Source organism: Dendronephthya gigantea, unplaced genomic scaffold (genome assembly GCF_004324835.1).
Source record: "Dendronephthya gigantea isolate DGI-Jeju-01 unplaced genomic scaffold, DenGig_1.0 000191F, whole genome shotgun sequence".
NCBI lineage: Eukaryota > Metazoa > Cnidaria > Anthozoa > Malacalcyonacea > Nephtheidae > Dendronephthya > Dendronephthya gigantea.
Window position 1 is genome coordinate 10,013 of NW_021163201.1, and position 18,264 is coordinate 28,276.

Here is an 18,264-nt window from a genome sequence, read left to right on the forward strand (position 1 = left end):
GCGATGGTTATATAATGATAGGTTTCAACAGTGGTTATTTTGTTGTTATTTCAACTCATATGAAGGAAATTGGACAGGTACTGTAATAATGAAATTTATGGTGCAAATTTTTAGAAGAAAAGTTATTGTTAATTTAAGTTTCATTAATTCACCAAGCGGCGCATGTCTCTTACATGAAACGTCCTATAAAGACCCCACAAGCATGCACCAATGCATCAGACACAGTCGACAATTTGTATCAGCAAAAACACCCATAACTTGGATACGCGCATGTGCAATGCCGTCTCTAAATGAAGAACTATTGCATGAAGTTTTTGAATTATTTTTTTCTCAGGAATTATTTCAGACTCGTGACCACAAAGATCTTCTCACAGATATAGCAATCTCACTTGAACTGAATAAGGCAGCATCGTGTGGGGATAGCAGGTAATACCTACCTATGGACATATTTAACTTTAAAGGAAACAAAAATACCATGTTCACTACATAGCTTTCAAATATTCCTCCAAGAAAACATGCTGCTTTACTAAGTAGCTATATTTCCTACAAACGAATATCCTAATAATGGAAAAATTATTCTGTAAATGTGTCATTATCCGGCTAGCATGATGCATGGACCTGGGATGCATAGGGTGGAGACCGCGTTATTGTCATAGCTAAGAAAATGAGTAATATCTGGCTATTTTATGCTGTATCACATGTTGTATTTCCAATTAGGTAACATCTTGTTATATTTCTTATTACAGTGTCAAAATCCATGATCTAACGGAAATGAAAGAAATATACTCGATAATTACCATTGAAGATGCTGGAGGTAAGTGATCTATATTAATCTTGAAATAACACGGGTTAAGTTGAATGTTCCAGATATCTTAACACAAGCATACGTATAGCACAATTTCAAAAATCTTCACATCTTTAGGATCACTTGATAAGATTGAATGGACAGCTGATGGACAACTTCTTGCAGTTAGTACAATGAAAGGTAAAGAGTTACGTATTAGTCATCTCTTCTTTCCTACTTGCTCAACTTCCTTCGATACTTAATATTATTTCTCTAAACACATCTTGTATTGTCATTTTTCAATTTTTAGGTGCAATTCATGTTTATTTGACCAAGCTGCCAGTTCTTGGAGACTCTCATCAAACTCGACTTGCGTATTTAACATCATTGCGAGAGGTATTGCGCAATAACAGTATATCTGCTGTGCACACTGCCCATCAGTATAAATAGTTTTGTAATTCACATGCAGGTAAAACTGCACTAGCATGGATTTACAGAGCCATATTTTAGTCGACCACAATCTTCTCTCCCCACTAGTATGTACTGTATAGTAAATATTTGAAATAGATTAAATTTTTTATAACGAATTTGTTACATACATTGCAACGTTTTAATGTGAACATTATTTTCCATTTAGTACAATTTCCATTCAATAATATTTTTCGATAAATTTATCATCGTGTTTTTGCGTTTAGGTCACAATCGTCGACAGCGTAAACCAGGTTGGTAATAACAAGTTGATTGCATGTTGTTGCATTACTGTACTGTTGACAATGAGTTAACTTCAACTTTCTAGGAAAGACCAGTCATGGTTGACTTGTCTATTGAACCAACATTTCTCGCTCTCGGTCCTTATCATATGGGTGTAGGGATGAATAATCGTGCGTGGTTTTACGTCTTTAACCAAACAGGTGCGTGCCTGTAAACTCGAGCAAAGACGGAGTGTTAGTACTCGTAAGACACATCTACGCGAAGTATATAATATTTCTATGAATTGTTAATTTTTTCTACATAATTTCAACAACATCGTATTCATAACCACATACCATCATTTGGACATTTCACACTTTAATTTTTATTGTCTAAATTAAATTCTGATAAAATAATTGTGATAACTCACTTTAGTTGAGCCTCAGAAAGATAAGGAATATCTTGGCACTGTCAAGAAGATGTGTTTAAATGCAGATTATGCTGCAGTAATGTTTGACAATCGTATTCAACTTCATTTGGTAAGTGAAGTATTTAAAACAGATCTTACAAGTCTACCAAGGATTATCTATCCAGGATAATAAAGCATTAAGCACCTTCTTAATCACTAATAGAACTGTCTGTATTCGTGAGCCCACTAGACCCAATTTTGTGGTTTGGAAACGAGTGTATTAGCTTCATGAAGCACGCACAAGATATTTACGGGTGTATTAGCTTTATCAAGCACGCACGGACAAAAATTGACGATTAAGTATAGAAGTGAACTGTGTACTTAGCAAAAAGGTCCCCGAGAGGCCCCTTAATCTCTCTGGAAGGCATCAACATCAGCATGCGCTAATCTGTGGTTTGTGTTCTGATTATGATGATTTGATCTTCGTTAGATCGAAAGTGATGGCATGGATGGAAATGATGCAAGAGAAACCCGATTATTTCCTGAAAAGAAAACCGATGGAAATATCACTTGTTTTGGCTTAACTCCAGATTTCCTAATTTATGCAACAGATGTAAGCGATTATCACTCTACGCTTAACATCTCACATTTTATATCATTGTTCTAACCTAGAACATTTGACTATGTATTGGAAACTGTAGTCCTTTCGCTGTATATTTCGATACAGACCATTGATATGTACTATTCGTACGTTGATTGCGTGGTCATGGGTTCTTTTTTTACCTTCTAGTCTGGTTCCTTGTTCTACTTCTTCATCGAAGACTGGAAATTTGTTAATGAGTTTCGACACGTTGTTGGTTAGTGTTTTTCATACTCACAAGTTCATATACATGTTGCACATATACATCAAGTTCGTCTTAAACACGAAGTTTGAAATATCCAGTATTATTTTCCTTGTTTGTTTGCAGGTATTCGTAAATTGTTTGTGGATCAAAGTGGTACCAAACTCCTTTTCTTGGATGATAAAAGCGACGGTTATATTTACTGTCCGGTAAGCAGAAGTGGCGATTATTTTTTTGTTTCTATATCAGCAAGTTCTTTTTGTTAGAACAAAACATACTGTCAAACGATTTGACATGCAGTAGTGTCTCTGCTATAGCCTGCAGCGATGAAAGATATAGGGCCTTTTAACCTTCCTTCATTACAACTTTTTAGTTTAATAATAGCACAAGTGGGATAATAATAGTATAATACTGATCTATCATCAACTTGTTTTAGGCTAATGATACTACTTTTGAAGTTCCTGACTTTTCACCCAACATAATCGGAGTTGTTTGGGAAAGTTATTCGTTTGATAAGGTGAGAAAGTAGATTGAAAGCATGTGAATATTAGAGTATCTAAGTTAAATTGAGAATTTTTTTTCTTTGTAAAGGACGTGTTCTGTGCATATGATGAAGAAAATATCTATACATATATATTTTACCGCGAGACAGTTCAAGGTAAACTGCATCAAAATCACTCACATTAATTGGTCGTGTTATTACTGCATGAGTACTTTCAAAGAGTTTTGTGCGTCATTACGTTTTCAAGCATCGTTTTTAGAAAAACCTCTGATAAAGTTCGAAATTTGAAAAAAACGTGGCAATAGGTTGCTTTTCTAATTTCTATCATTTTCGCTCCAGGTTCTCGATGCATAATAGCAGGTGCTACAAAACTTCCCTTCGGTCACTTTCCTCTTATTCTGTACAACGGAGAACTCACTTGTCAGACTCAAAGTGGGAAGGTATGCAATGAATTTGAAAATTCAACGTTGAATATCAAGAGGTTGCCATTGATTGTATTTTGCCGAGATTGTATTTTGTATATTAACATATTCTTATTTGTTTAAAGACAGCAGAACTACGCTTATCCAGCCACTCGTTCCTTCAGAAACCACAAGATGTTGCTGTTTCCGAGGTGAAGATATAGAGGATTAGCATGTGATCACTGGATTACTTTAATACTTGTAATTTATAGCCTTCCCCAAAATGGAAACAAACGTCTATTGATGAGAGAAATTAAAGGCGGTCAATTTTGCACTTTCGTGAAGAGTTATTTACTGTGTTTTTCTCTATAAATTTTGCAGCTTTTGGATTCATTCAAACAGTGTTTAACTCTAAAAAGGTACAGTAAAATTGCAAAACATATCACGCGCTTATATAAAGAGCGTTATAGTGAGTGAATGGATGGTTCGGTAACTTGTATAAACTATTTTCTATATGATTCCCAGGTTTAACGAGGCGTGGGCAATATGTAGAGTGGTGGATAAGAAGGATACTTGGATGGATCTTGCTAAGAGTGCTTTAGAACATTTAGAGATCGAACTAGGTGTGTAATGTATAGTTATTACGTATACGTCATTGACCTAGAGATAAATTCTTCCAACGAATCAGTCACCTTTTTGAATTTTTCATTTGGAAACATTTAAAAAACTTTTCATCTTTGAAACTTTAATCCTCTGTTACAAATAATATTTAGAAAAAAGACAATTAACATTTGCACACGGTGGCCTTTCAGTTGCCTCAAGAGAGATTTTTCGACTACTTCCTGCGAGTGGGTAACACATATATTTTATGAAATTGTTTCATTTACAGCAATTAAAGTTTTTCGAAAGATGGAGGATGTTGGGATGGTTTTGTCACTAGACGAAGTCAAGGTATTTTTTTTGCTCGTGCGCAAACTACTGCGTAGTTTGATTGATTGATGTCTGTTTGACTTTGCAATTTACAGTCTGTTTCGGAGCTTCTCATGTATGAATATTTCCGAATGTAGGATGTAGAAGATAAAAATCTCTTGTCTGGTTACATTGCCATGTTTATGGAGAATTACAATCTAGCCCAGGTACCTGCACGAGTCTACAACATTTTCAGTTTACTACGCTGGCGAGGCGCATGCGTAGTACATTGTGCCTCATAGTTGTAATGTGGTTTTTTAATTAGGAATTATTTATGGCCTCAACGAATCCTTCAGCAGCATTGGAGGTAAGTAGGCAGTAGTTCTGTGTCTATTTGTATGTACGAAACGGCGTTGTTGGTAACAAACAATAGCACAAAATGTGCACTAATATATATTGCTCGCTCGCCTGCTCATCTTAGCCACAGATCTCTATATAATATCTGAGCGCGAGTTTTGCGCCTTCCAACGAAATGTGATAGTTTTAATAGTGATAGTTTTGTGATGTCCGTAAAGACGTTATACTGAGGCCATGTGCTTGCTGTTACAGATGCGTCGAGACTTGTTGAATTGGGACCAAGCATTAGAACTGGCCAAGAGTCTTGCTCCTGATCAAATACCATTTATCTCTCGTGAATATGCACAACAGTTGGAGTTCACGTATGTTGTACCATTTTACGTATAGATTGTAAAATGAAATATGTATGAAAGCATTTTAATTTAAGTTTTAAATTCCTGGAAATGGTACAAAAACTATTTTGTGTGGAGTGCATCTCCAGGCCCGCTTGGCAGGTCGCTCTTCAGCAAGAAATCTGGGGATTGGTTTGGGATGTATAGAGTCTGTGAACTGACGTAATTTGCGGACAAAGAATGTTTATGATTGGCAGCAGACTGTGCAACGCAGCCAGTTAACCAATCATGAACAAGCTTTGTCTGCAAACTACGTCACAGCCCCAGACCTTTTAGACCAGGTGAGACTGCAAGGTCTATCTGTAGGATGCTTTGCTTTTTCACTGGTATAATTGGCATAAAGGTTTATAGGGCCACTCTGTTCATGTCTGTGGTATTAAAATTTATAAAGTATAATATTATCGTATTTGTCATTTCAGTGGTGATTATGCCAACGCTTTATTACATTATGAGAAAGGGGTAACGAAACTTCCAGAGGTATGTTTATTTCGAAAATCTTATTGCTTTTATGCATGCGTTACACGCAGTAAGTAGTTGTAGTAATACTCTTGTTTTAGTATGCTCGTTTTGGAGTATTCTTGCGCCAACATGCAGTTTAATATATCAACCACTTGCTCTGATGACGTCACAGTCAAATTATGAATATTCGTGTGATTAATGTATACTGATTCCTATATTGATTAAAAAACTTATGATAATGAATGGGCCACTCTTGCCTTCGTTTAGGAAAAGAACCATGATGACGCATGCATGGGAGGTGTTGCAAGAATGTCTATAAGAATGGGAGATATTCGACGGTAATATATCTGAAGAGTAAACTACATAGAAGCTTGAAATACTATATATAAAGGATAGGTTATTTCTATGGTATACCAATGGCAAGTTTGACAATTTTAATAGCAATTAATAACAATTCACATTTGACGACCACTACCTTTATCCTACAATGAAATGTAATAAGTCATTCTACATGATTATTCAATCTCGAGCGCAAAGAATCAGTGCCTTTCCCGCCGTTCTTGCTCGGATCTACATTGCGCACAAATTTTTCATCCTTTCCACTACTGTGCAAGACGTGTACCTTACGTTGAACTATAAAGATCATATGATTGGTCTCTCGGTCTCTTACGTATTATCTTTTCTCTCACTCTAGTGGTGTGGGTCTGGCGACAAATAGCCCAAGTCGACAATTAAAGAAAGAATGCGCAAGTATTTTAGAAAACATTAAGGTATGATCGCTTTTCAAATATACATCTACTTTTTAAAATATAATCACGTCATGAGTATACACTTTCCACCTGGAAGGCTCAATCTCAATAGGCCTGCGTGCTGAAAAATGCCTCAGTGCTTTTTTTGAGGAATATGCGATGTCAAATAAATTATGATGTTTTTAAACACAGCAATATGGAGAATCCGCAGTTTTGTATGAAAAAGCAGAGTACTGGGACAAGGCAGCAACCGTCTATATTAAAACGAAAAATTGGTATGATAGAAATTGATCATTAATTTATGCAAGTTGCTGTTAGTACCTAGAATTTACCATGCACTGATGACATATGTACACATATACTAGTGCATGTTCTTTGTCAAAATACTTGTATTCCAAGCCGTCCAGGTAGAGCTTGATAATGTTAGCATCTTAATTTGTTCAATTTATCAGGAACAAAGTTGGTTCATTACTATCTCATATTTCATCTCCAAAACTTCATATTCAATATGCTAAAGCAAAAGAAGCCGATGGAAGATACAAAGAAGCAGCCAGGGCTTATGAAGCTGGCAAGGATTATGATAACGTTATAAGGTATGCGCCCATGGTCGATGCTTTCTAACTGAAAGCGATTAAGATTGGCCTTTAAGATAACACTTGCTATTTTTGCTGTCGGATTTTATGTGCGATTTTCTTCTTTTGATAGATGTGAACGAGTGACTAGTTACTGATGTTCAAATAAAAGCTCTTATATATCAGAGCATTCGTAACTAATTACTCGTTCACGTCTATCAAAAGAAGAAAATCGCACTTGAAATTGCAAAAAAAGACCCTGGGAACGAGGTTGATAAAATTGCAGTAAAAATCGTAAGTTGAAACGAGCCTTTACACATTTACATATATAGGCATCTTTTTATCACCTCACTCTTCAATGCAAAATTGTTTGGGTTGAGAATATGGCAGCCTGTATGTTAACCTGCTATCATTCAGAGGCTTCAAGATCTAGATCCCAATTAATGTTCATATACCCGTCACTATATCACGACAAGTGATAGATACGAAGCAGTTTACGAAAGATAATGATATACACTCTGTTACATCTATATTGGTGCTATAGCTCACTTACATACTCTCTGCTCTTCATTTCATGCATGCAGGGTTTACTTGGATTATTTGCAAAATCCAGAGGAGGCCGTGAGAGTCGTGAAAGAAACCCAGTCGGTTGAAGGAGCAAAGATGGTCGCCAAGTAAGACCTTTCTGTGCTAATTTTTTTAAATCTCCATGCATGTACCTCAGGGAATAGCAAAATTAGAAAGCAATCCCTATACATAGTGGAGTGACCATGTATACCTCTGTTCTTATTTAGATTTTTTCAAAATCTCGGTGATTTTTCCTCTGCTATTCAGTTTCTTGTTTTGTCAAAATGCAATGACGAGGCTTTTCAAATGGCTCAGGTATTAATAGCAATTTGTTACTTTACGCCATTTTTATTGTATAACATAGTATTTAGTAAAATATTACCTCTTCACAGGCCCACAATCAAATGGAACAGTATGCCGAAATTATTGGTATTTATTACTGGATTAATTACTATACATTAGAACCTAAAAATTGAATGAAAGGATAGAAAAACGGCCTTTGCATGGTTGGTTGACATGCAAAGAGATTCGATTAGGTAATTTTTCTATCAACCGAAATTAATCACGTGTTTTTTGTGTGTAGGTGATGACTGTACCCCAGATGATTATTCCAGTATGGCGTTACATTTTGAACAAAAGAAACAACATTTCCTGGCTGGAAAGTTCTTTTCTAAGGCTGGTCAATACAGCAAGGTTTGTATGCGTGTTGCATCACATGTAATCACATACATACAGGCATTGTATCAATCTCGTACCAATGGTTTCCCCTCCTCAAGAGGGAAAACCCTTGGTACGAGGTTGGCATTGCATGGGAGCAATCGGAGCATTGCTTATTTATTTTTGTTGGAATGAAAATGGAAAACAATATCAAACCAATTTAAATTTAGAGAACCTATCTCAGGCCCCGCGAGCCCCGAATTTTATGAAACTAAGCCATGTAGTATAATAATTCTATTATCTAAACAGGCGTTGAAACATCTGTTAAAATGCCCAGCCAGCGAAGACGGTCAAGCAATCGAACTAGCGATTGAAACGGTAAATTTTACTTTGTTTTTCAACCATATAGTTGCTGTTTGGTTTCCGTGGGTTTATGAAATATTACCTTGATTACGATATTTCAGGTTGGTTTGGCCAAGGATGACGCTCTAACTCATCAATTGATTGATTATCTTATGGGTGAAGTTGATGGTATGCCCAAGGTAAGATATACTTCGAGGAATATCTCGAGTATTCATAAACTGTTTTTATGTTAAAAGAATGGCGTGAAATAGCAATAATTCTTGCAATTTTTTATTATAGGATGCTAAATACGTGTTTCGCATATACATGGCATTAGAGCAATATCGTGAAGCTGCAAAAACTGCCATCATTATTGCCCGGGAGGATCAATCAGCAGGGAATTACAGGAATGCTCACGATGTTTTATTTGGAATGTATCAAGGTTTGTCCTACAAAATATTCAATGAATGACATATTATATATAGAGTGTTTAAGAAAATCTTCAAGTGTAAAGACGAAAATAGAATGGCCACTTTGCATCATGTATAATACTAAATCAACCAAGCTGGTGTTCCACTATCCGATATAGTAATTAGTAAAGTGTATTGCTAATGAATATTTTCCTAATAAATTATGTTAAAAAGACAGTCATCAACCGAGGGATTAGACCGTCATTACCCGTGAGTGTATAGTGTTAAATACAATATATGTTCTATGATGATTCTGTATGTTTAGAACTTCTTCAACACAAGATCAAAATACCAACAGAAATGAAACAGAATTTAATGATTCTTCACAGCTACATTTTGGTCAAGGTAGGTCCAAATAAAGAAATCCCTTAGATTCTCTTTCTCTTTTTTTATTTGTCCAATCTACGAAAGAGGTCTGAATATATATGTATCAATATGTATAATTTCATTGTTACATATGTTACCTCTAATATGTTACATAATTTATTTACATTCAGGTTCACGTTAAACGTGGAGACCATTTAAAAGGTGCCCGTATGTTGATACGTGTTTCCAACAACATCAGCAAATTCCCATCCCGTAAGTAAATATTGACTTCGTAATCTCTATCCAGCTCTATCTTTGAGGAGGGAAAATTTATTGTGTTATTTTGCAAATAATCGTGTTGTTGTTCTACAACGTGTACATTACATTTGCGATATAACGTGTACAATATACTTGCAATATCACGTGTACATTATACTTGCAATATCAGGTGCATTACACTTGCAATATTACGTGTACATTACACTTGCAATATAACGTGCACATTACATTTGCGATATAACGTTTACATTGTACTTGCAATATCACGTGTACATTATACTTGCAATATCAGGTGCATTACACTTGCAATATTACGTGTACATTACACTTGCAATATAACGTGCACATTATACTTGCAATATCACGTGTACATTATACTTGCAATATCAGGTGCATTACACTTGCAATATAACGTGCACATTACATTTGCAATATAACGTGTACATTATACTTGCAATATCACGTGTACATTATACTTGCAATATCACGTGTACATTACATTTGCGATATAACGTGTACATTACACTTACAATTCAACGTTGTACATTGCACTTGCAGTATAACGTGTACATTACATTTGCGATATAACGTGTACATTACACTTACAATTCAACGTTGTACATTCACTACATTGCACTTGCAATATCACGTGTACATTACATTTGCGATATAACGTGTACATTGCACTTACAATATAACGTTGTAGATTACACTTGCGGTATAACGTGTACATTGCACTTGCAATATGACGTATCACATAGATAGTCTGCCAACTTTGACGGCAAGAGTCTTAGGATTTTATCGATCCTAGGATTTTTAAAAAGTCTTCTGAATTCAGTTAGATTAGACCGCTCGTTGCGGAACGTTTTTTTCTGACTACAAAGTAATTCTTCATTATAGATATTGTACCAATCTTGACTTCAACTGTGATTGAGTGTCATCGTGCGTCACTTCGTAACTCATCATTCAGTTATGCCGCCATGTTGATGAGGCCTGAATATAGAAAGGATGTTGACTTGAAATACAAAAAGAAAATTGAACAAATTGTCAGGTACACACTGCTATAGTCATACTGACAGACTCATGTATGTTGTTAATTTGATTATAGAATAATAAAAATTTCCTAAACATTTGCATAATTTGCGACCTATGGTCGTTAAACGTTTATTCGCGCAGTGAGCCTGACGTTAACAACCCTAATTCAAAGAAGCTGTCACTTTTGCTTAGGAAACCTGACAAAACAGAAGAAGAGGAACCGAGTGATGCATGTCCTTATTGTGAATATCTTCTTCCCCAAACTAAACTGGATTGTCCTGACTGTAAGAATAACATCCCATATTGCATCATTACGGTGAGTGGTTTTTTTAGAGATTTATCAGTTCAATACTTTCAATGTCAATAAAAACCAAAGAAAACTATTCGCCGCTACCGGAAAATATAACGAGTAGAGAAAAACGAAAATTTGAATATACGTAGATACGAATCCGGAAAACAGATTTAAAAGTAGATCTGTAGTTGTCGATGCAAGCTAAGCCCCGACCACACCCTATTAGGGGAGAGAGGTAGTTCAATGCACATCGCTTATCCAGTAATCTGGATCCACTATAGGGACGACACATGCTGAAGGACGACTGGTCTGCTTGTCCAAGTTGTAATTTCCCTGCTTTGTATTCCGAGCTGAAAAGGTTTGTGACTAAAAACTTTGGTGAACAACTTCGCCGAGAAATCTTGCACTTCTAAAAATGTTTTATCGTTAAAGTTTTTTAGATGGAGGTGAAGGTATTTGTCCTATGTGTTCAGAAAAGATCAACTTCAATGATACAAAGTTCATCAAAGATCCTGCTCAATATCTCAAAAACGATGAATCGGAAGCTTGAACTAACTTTTATTTCTGAAATTTCCCCTCTATTTATTCATCATTCTTTAGTAATATATGATTGTACATAAATGTAAATAGTACATGTATAAAATTGATTTGGCCAGTCTTCTGTAATGCTGAGCATTTTATTTCTGACTACTACGTGCGTATGTTCGTCTTCAAATCAATCATAGGCCAGTCCACTATAATGTTATAAGGTCAGAATTATCTGTTATAAGGTCAGAATTACAAGAAAATAGCTGAAAATCCATGTACTAATTTTAGGAAGTGTTGCGTAGGCATTTTAGGTATGAATGTGGAAAAACATACTTAACCTCATGTTTTTATTCCAAAAATGTATGCACTTGTATGACAAGTGATTCAACAAGAGATTAATTTTCTTTTTTTTTATTAGTTAACTTTTCTATGGAATTTCCACATTAAAACATATGTATTATACAGTATAGTTTAGAAAGAATCAAAGTTAAAAATGTCATGCATGCTATAATCAAAACTTTAGAGGGATACTTGGCCAAAACACTGGATGTCTCATATCTACATTCATATTGAAGTGTAACTGTAGTGAAGTTTCTAAACTCTCAATATCATATGCTGAGATACCATACAAAATTTTCATTTCTTCACTTCTCAAAGCACCTTGTTGCTGTGTTGGTGCCACAGTTGTTGCTTCAAGTGCAATTTCATTTACTAAAAAATATTTTAAAAAATTTATATAATAGGTATCATATACAAAGTATTTGTTGAGCAATCATTTACTGCTCCATGCTAAGAAAGACACTGGGTATTAAAATTTCAAATAGGAATTTCTAACCAACATTACCTTCAATATAATCATCTTTTTGAGCTTTTGCAAGGTCTGCTTCTTTTTGCTTATCTAAATAAATAATAAACTATTGGCCTATGTATATAAGTGAAATCTTATAACCTCTTATAACCTCTTAGAACCTTATACTTACTTCTTTGTTCTCTATGTCTAGCTGATTGCTCAAGAAACTTTTTAAATTCATTGTTTAATTCCATTTCAAACTCTTCTTCATTTTCACTTTCATATTGTAAGATACCACAAGTATCCTGTGACCTGCGATCATCAACATATCCTACTCTGTCACATCTAGCATTGATCATTTGGGAATTAATAGATGGTAATATAGAATTAGTGACATTGGCATTAGTTGCATCTGTCTGTTTCTTGGTCAATCTATTCAAACGTTCTTCTCTTAATCTTTGTTCCTCAATACAAGTGATGCACCATGTTTCACCATTATTTTCTGATTGATTTGTTCCACCATGTGTACCATTCTGACTGTTTAACCACCAACTATACCACATGTTTTGAAAGTGATTTTCAGATGTAGGATAGTAATTATTTGAGTGGTTATTAGTGCAACATTCACAGTCCACGTAGGATGACATTATCAATATTTTACTAGAATTGAATATCGAACGTAAATACACGCGAATATCGAAGGTAGAAACAATACATTAAATGTCAAAAAAAAGTAAAAAAAATTATCAGCAGCGGTGAGAACTGACTGAGAAGAGAAATGTACGACTTTCTTCTCGTGCGCTTACATGACGTATCGCACATGGCAATGCGGGCTCATCCTAAAGTACGACATCACTGATACGACATTCGCACGTGAAATAAAAAATTATTCATCGGCGCAGTTCTCTAATATTGAGTGAAAAACTGAAAATATTATGGTTCATTTCTAACTTGTTTCTGTGTATTTTGTTGTTTCGTAATGGTTCGTGTGGCAAATAAGTGTGCTACGTGTGGCAAAGAATTCAAGAAAAACGCTTTACTTCAGCAGCATGTACGAAGGCACACAGGAGAGGTGGGTGAGGGTTTATATTTGCGAAGAAGCTACGATAAAGTATTGTAGAAAGTCGTTTAAGTGACGTTCACCTGACGGCGAGTCGGCGACGAAGATTAGCTATTAGCTTCTATTAAGTTAGAATTGTAATAGAAGTTTGCGCACACCCCATTTTCATGCAACATAATTGTTATTTTTTAATGTAAATTAATACATTGAAATAATTCAATTGTCAGACCGGTCAATGAATTGATTGGTCAATGAAATGACTAATAAGATAACTAATAATGACTAATAAGATTTTCATATTATAGAAACCTTACGATTGTTATCTATGTGATAAAAAATTCGACTCAAAGTCACATGCACAAAGGCACATGAATTCCCATTCAAAGAACACTTTACTGCTCAGGTAAGCAAGCAATAAGTTTAAATTGGACTTCAGCAAGTTTATAAATTCTCAAATTCTAAATTGAAGCTCTCATGACAACTTTTACACAAAGTAACTCCAGCAACTTTTTATTCTCATTTCATTATCAACCTACTGTGTGTAACTTTATGACTCATGAAGTAAACCTGAATATATTTTTCACTTGAGGCTATAAGTTCAAACTTGCTTAGGAACTGATTAAAACATCCCTTAAAAATTAATGTCTTATGCTTTTATGTTTCCAGTTGTACAGTAGAGGGATGTCCCAAGCAATTCAAATTTGAAAGGACAATGAAACGACATATTCAGAGCACACATATTTTACACAAGGTATTGTGGTGTGAATTAAACATGAGATTATTATTAATTTTATATGTGTAACAGATAGAGTTGCATTATTTCAAAATATCAATGACTTTTTTAACATTGCTTATATATTTTTTACATGGTAGTGCACATTTGAAGGGTGTGAGATGGCATTCAATAAGAAATTCAAGTTGAAAAAACATATGAGAGAAATTCATAATGATATATACCTTAAGTATGAAAGTTTGTTTAAAATAAATTCTTCTGCATTATTATGCTGTATTGTATGATATTAACTGTTGTTCTGTTACTGAAGGTGTACTCATGAAGGGTGTACATCAGTGTTCACAACAAAAAGAAATTTGGCTCGTCATTTGTACAGTCATGAAAGAGGTGAGCATCCCCTTGCTTTGAATGCAAACAAAACTAATTTTACATTTCTTTTATAACATGCAAAAGTCACAATGATCTTGTGTTTTCTAGAGTATGAATGCAATTTTGGGCTGTGACATGGTTTTCAAGTCACGATCTGTATTAAGGAAACATCGTGAAACACATAAAAGTGAGTTGAAATATTGTATGACAGGAGGTTTTACCATATGAAGTTATGGAAACATAAAAAATCTGAGTATTGCACACAAAAAAGTTTGTGAGTTAGTTTTGCACTTCTACAAAAGCAGCATATTTTCAGGTGTGATCTTCTGAACCATTCCCATCTAAATCACTAATTAATATTCAACTGTCATTTTTTATTGTTTTTAGAAGTACACTGTACAGCATGTGACCTTGTGTGCAGGAACAAAACAGAGGTAATAAACAGAGGTTTTATTCCACTGAAATTGGCTTGTTTGTTGTGTCAGGATTTAGCACTTGCAACTGTGTACTGTATCCCTGGTAGTTCAGTTGTTTGAACGAGTTGGATTACTCACCCAAATATCCTGGGTTTGGTTATATGGTTAAGGTTAATTTTGATGGGGGGTGTAGTTCAAGAGTAATGATCTACAATATTTTGGCATATCTTAGCAGAAAAACTGTCCTGGTGCACTTTTGCATTGATATCCATCGAGTGAGTGTTGGAAGTCAGTTTGCCTAGAATAAAGGTTAATTTAACTTTTTATATAATTATGCAGTTTAAAAAACATTGCAAAGAGGCTCATCCTGAACCGAAAAAAACATATGATTGTCCTTATGAAGGCTGTTCCAAGACATATAGTACAGTAAGTAATTGCCCAAACCTACTGAAACTAGTTCTCTATCTACTTTCATTGGTTGTAGCTTGTTGCTTTTCGAATGATAGTTCAACAGTATTTGTTAATTATGTTTATTTTGTAGGGGTCCAATCTCAATCAACATGTTCGTGTTGAACATGCTGGTTTAAGATTTCACTGTGAAGTAGAAGGATGTGGGAAATCATTTCGTTACAATGTAAATCAACCTTTTATTTTAACCTTTAGCATTAAACAAATATTTTAACATTGTTTACTGTTTTGCAGATAAACTTAAAGAGACACATCGCTTCACATGAGGTAACTCACTGTTTTTCTACTTCACGACCACGCGACATGTTTTTCCTATCATGCCTATTATAGTTTGTTGGATATGTGCGGAATATAATTTACATCATGTTTATATCAATTGCATTGTGTGGTATACTATCCAAGGAAAACAACCAAACTAATTTCAAGGCGAAGGGCATTTGCTTGATTTCTTTATATTTTTCTAGGTGGGGGGTTGTCGAAATAGAAATTATTCTATATTAACCTATAGTCGAAATTTTGAGCATATGTTAAGTTATAAAAACTATAGCAATGTCATAAATTTTCTACCAAAGTAGTGAGATTTCAAGGACAAGAGATATAAGTTTTTCAATTTTCAACCGAGAAATTACTTCACAGCCCTTTCCCAGCACTTCAGATTATGTTCAGATCACCTGGTATTGTGTACAGTAACTTGCTGTTTTTAACATCCATCATTCTTTGTATAGGCTCCAGCTAAAAAGACGAAGAAAAAACGTAAAAGAAAATCTTTAGCTGCAAAACTTGCGAAATACAAGGGCGAGCTTTGTGAACTTCCTGTGACTTATGTGGATCCAAACGAAGATATATCTTCGCCATCGGAATCAGCCTCGTGCAAAGAAACACAGAGTAATCATTGCAGTGATATTACGATGGACTCCCCATCACATGTTGAAAACAAAACTGAAGAAATATCTCCTGCGACTTGCTCTGCTGAAATTTCATCATCAGGTTCAGAAAGTGTACCAAAATCCTTACCGTCCGAATTGTGTAAAGAAACACAGAGTTCTCAATGCAGTGATATTTCTACGGATACCTTATCACAGGTTGAAAACCAAAGCGATGGACTATCTTCTGCGATTTGTTCTCTGGGTTCTTTATCATCAAAGTCAGAAAATGGACCAATGACTTTAATGGAGCGACTACAAAGTGTTATAAAGGATGGGGAATAACACAAGTTATGCCCAACGAATATAATCCAGAAACCAGTTCATCCAATGAAACATGCACATGTCTTGGAATGTACAGTTTCATGTTAAGAAGCAGAAGTACTTGTGTACTGTTGTTCAACATGACAAATATATTACTGGTAACCTTCCGAAATACAAGTCTCTGCAGCGTGTTTGAAAAGGAAGCTCGACATTTCTCATTGTTTTAAAACATTAATCTGTTGCACGGTGTTTTTAATTTTGTTGTACTGGGGTGTAAAAGATTTCATATGGGAACGACACCCCTCCTTTACTTTACTGAACTCCAATGTTTCATATCTTATCAAAAATTGATATTGTTATATTGTGGTAGTTGAGACATTTTACAAGCAAAAATTGACTGTCACTTGTACTGATAAAAACGACTTGATTGTCACTTGTACTGATAAAAATTCTTAATGCATAACGTTAACATAAACAGCGTTTCTTTCCAATTATAAGTATACATAAAAAAGTTTAAATAGTTTAAGGTCTCTTCTTATTCATAATTGACTTGGATCGTGTTGATGGAACTGAAGTTGTTAGGTTCTTCGACGTCTTCAAAGCACCTTTTCCCTGACGTGTCTGCTGAACATTTTGTTTAGCAGATTTTGCACTGCGGTTTGCAGCGACACGATTCAGTGATGCTATTTTCGCTAGAAAAAATAAATACTATCCAACAAAACATAACACAACCTACTCATCTATACTAGTGGTTCGACGTGAGCCAATGAGGGGGTTCATATGATAGGATACAAAAGACGGTAGCCATTTGAATCGTGGCCGGTATGAACTACTGAAATTCTTGTGTATAAATATCAATATTATGGGAAATAAGCTTTACCTATGAAGTCTGGGTTAGTTTCGTCTAGTCCGTTCAGTAGAGGTGTAAAACTCTTGAAAACGTGACCAGTCGTTATGTCAAGATGTCCTTTATAAAAAGAATTCATCATTAAATATCCACCCGAGGTAATTAGTCTGACGTGTGGTGGTCTAGACACGGATGGCTATATTTTGAAATGTCACTCACGTTTAACTTCGACCAAAATATATGTTCGCCGATACTCTAAATATTCACTAGCGAACTGCTCTGATGGCCTTTCATTCATGCTTTTCACGGCACCACTTTCTTCTGCTAAATCTATAGTGTCTACGTATTGGAAATAACGAATTGGTAAATTAAAAGCTTACAATTTTTTCACATGGAATATTTTACCAGCTGTACAGAGAAGATCTAGTTTTTTATTCGTTATTTACCTTTTTCTTTGCAGTTGCAGCGTTTTTTTATGTTTTCTATCAGCAATATATTTTTACAATTTGGGTTGAAGAGTTCCTGTTGGGAATCTCGAATAAAAATATGAATCAAAATTAAAATCAGTCAAAAATCATGATTTTCACCCACCACCAATTCAATTCACCAACCACCAATTCAATTCACCCACCTCCAAAAAGGACGACTATAAACATTAGATTCTGTTGAGAGATTTAAATAAAGGGTAATTGCGGAAGAACGAAAAATGAAAGAAATGAAAGTTTCAAAAAAACAAACTTGAAAAATAGCGAAACGTGAGTAGTTAATTTACCCAGCATCCTCTGCGGCAATACTCGTGCAATATATGCAAATTCGTCTTTCTTGGAGCCTTCAGGTTAGAGGGTTTAAATC

General features: G+C 35.0%; 5 protein-coding genes across 5 annotated transcripts; 3 read left to right on the forward strand and 2 right to left on the reverse strand.

The window, feature by feature from the left end:
- LOC114538930 (WD repeat-containing protein 19-like) lies at positions 1-11,588 on the forward strand. Its single transcript, XM_028559769.1, has 39 exons — positions 1-77; positions 335-426; positions 747-814; positions 923-985; positions 1,095-1,180; positions 1,480-1,506; positions 1,581-1,695; positions 1,910-2,013; positions 2,374-2,496; positions 2,674-2,740; positions 2,852-2,934; positions 3,162-3,242; positions 3,317-3,383; positions 3,567-3,667; positions 3,775-3,840; positions 4,010-4,047; positions 4,154-4,251; positions 4,518-4,579; positions 4,696-4,764; positions 4,863-4,904; positions 5,147-5,256; positions 5,706-5,763; positions 6,013-6,083; positions 6,440-6,515; positions 6,687-6,769; positions 6,947-7,087; positions 7,651-7,740; positions 7,861-7,948; positions 8,026-8,062; positions 8,217-8,326; positions 8,600-8,668; positions 8,755-8,832; positions 8,933-9,074; positions 9,368-9,447; positions 9,600-9,681; positions 10,588-10,738; positions 10,915-11,038; positions 11,296-11,372; positions 11,447-11,588. The coding sequence occupies exons 1-39, from the start codon at positions 15-17 to the stop codon at positions 11,562-11,564; spliced, it is 3,300 nt and encodes a 1,099-aa protein (XP_028415570.1). The 5' UTR covers positions 1-14; the 3' UTR covers positions 11,565-11,588.
- A 370-nt stretch (positions 11,589-11,958) lies between these two features.
- On the reverse strand, positions 11,959-13,106 carry LOC114538933 (gem-associated protein 8-like). The gene is made up of 3 exons (XM_028559772.1): positions 12,523-13,106; positions 12,387-12,440; positions 11,959-12,253 (listed from the first exon to the last, which is right to left on the reverse strand). Exons 1-3 carry the CDS (start codon positions 12,977-12,979, stop codon positions 12,054-12,056), a joined length of 711 nt encoding a protein of 236 aa, XP_028415573.1. The 5' UTR covers positions 12,980-13,106; the 3' UTR covers positions 11,959-12,053.
- Positions 13,107-13,200: 94 nt separating this feature from the next.
- Positions 13,201-14,628, forward strand: LOC114538945 (transcription factor IIIA-like). The gene is made up of 6 exons (XM_028559783.1): positions 13,201-13,404; positions 13,698-13,795; positions 14,059-14,143; positions 14,266-14,354; positions 14,436-14,512; positions 14,603-14,628. Exons 1-6 carry the CDS (start codon positions 13,312-13,314, stop codon positions 14,626-14,628), a joined length of 468 nt encoding a protein of 155 aa, XP_028415584.1. The 5' UTR covers positions 13,201-13,311.
- On the forward strand, positions 14,622-17,048 carry LOC114538942 (transcription factor IIIA-like). The gene is made up of 6 exons (XM_028559779.1): positions 14,622-14,681; positions 14,882-14,928; positions 15,250-15,336; positions 15,452-15,544; positions 15,613-15,645; positions 16,104-17,048. Exons 1-6 carry the CDS (start codon positions 14,630-14,632, stop codon positions 16,584-16,586), a joined length of 795 nt encoding a protein of 264 aa, XP_028415580.1. The 5' UTR covers positions 14,622-14,629; the 3' UTR covers positions 16,587-17,048.
- Positions 17,049-17,087: 39 nt separating this feature from the next.
- Positions 17,088-18,068, reverse strand: LOC114538946 (uncharacterized protein CXorf65 homolog). The gene is made up of 5 exons (XM_028559784.1): positions 18,044-18,068; positions 17,859-17,945; positions 17,632-17,751; positions 17,446-17,532; positions 17,088-17,257 (listed from the first exon to the last, which is right to left on the reverse strand). Exons 1-5 carry the CDS (start codon positions 18,066-18,068, stop codon positions 17,088-17,090), a joined length of 489 nt encoding a protein of 162 aa, XP_028415585.1.
- Between the last annotated feature and the right edge of the window lie 196 nt (positions 18,069-18,264).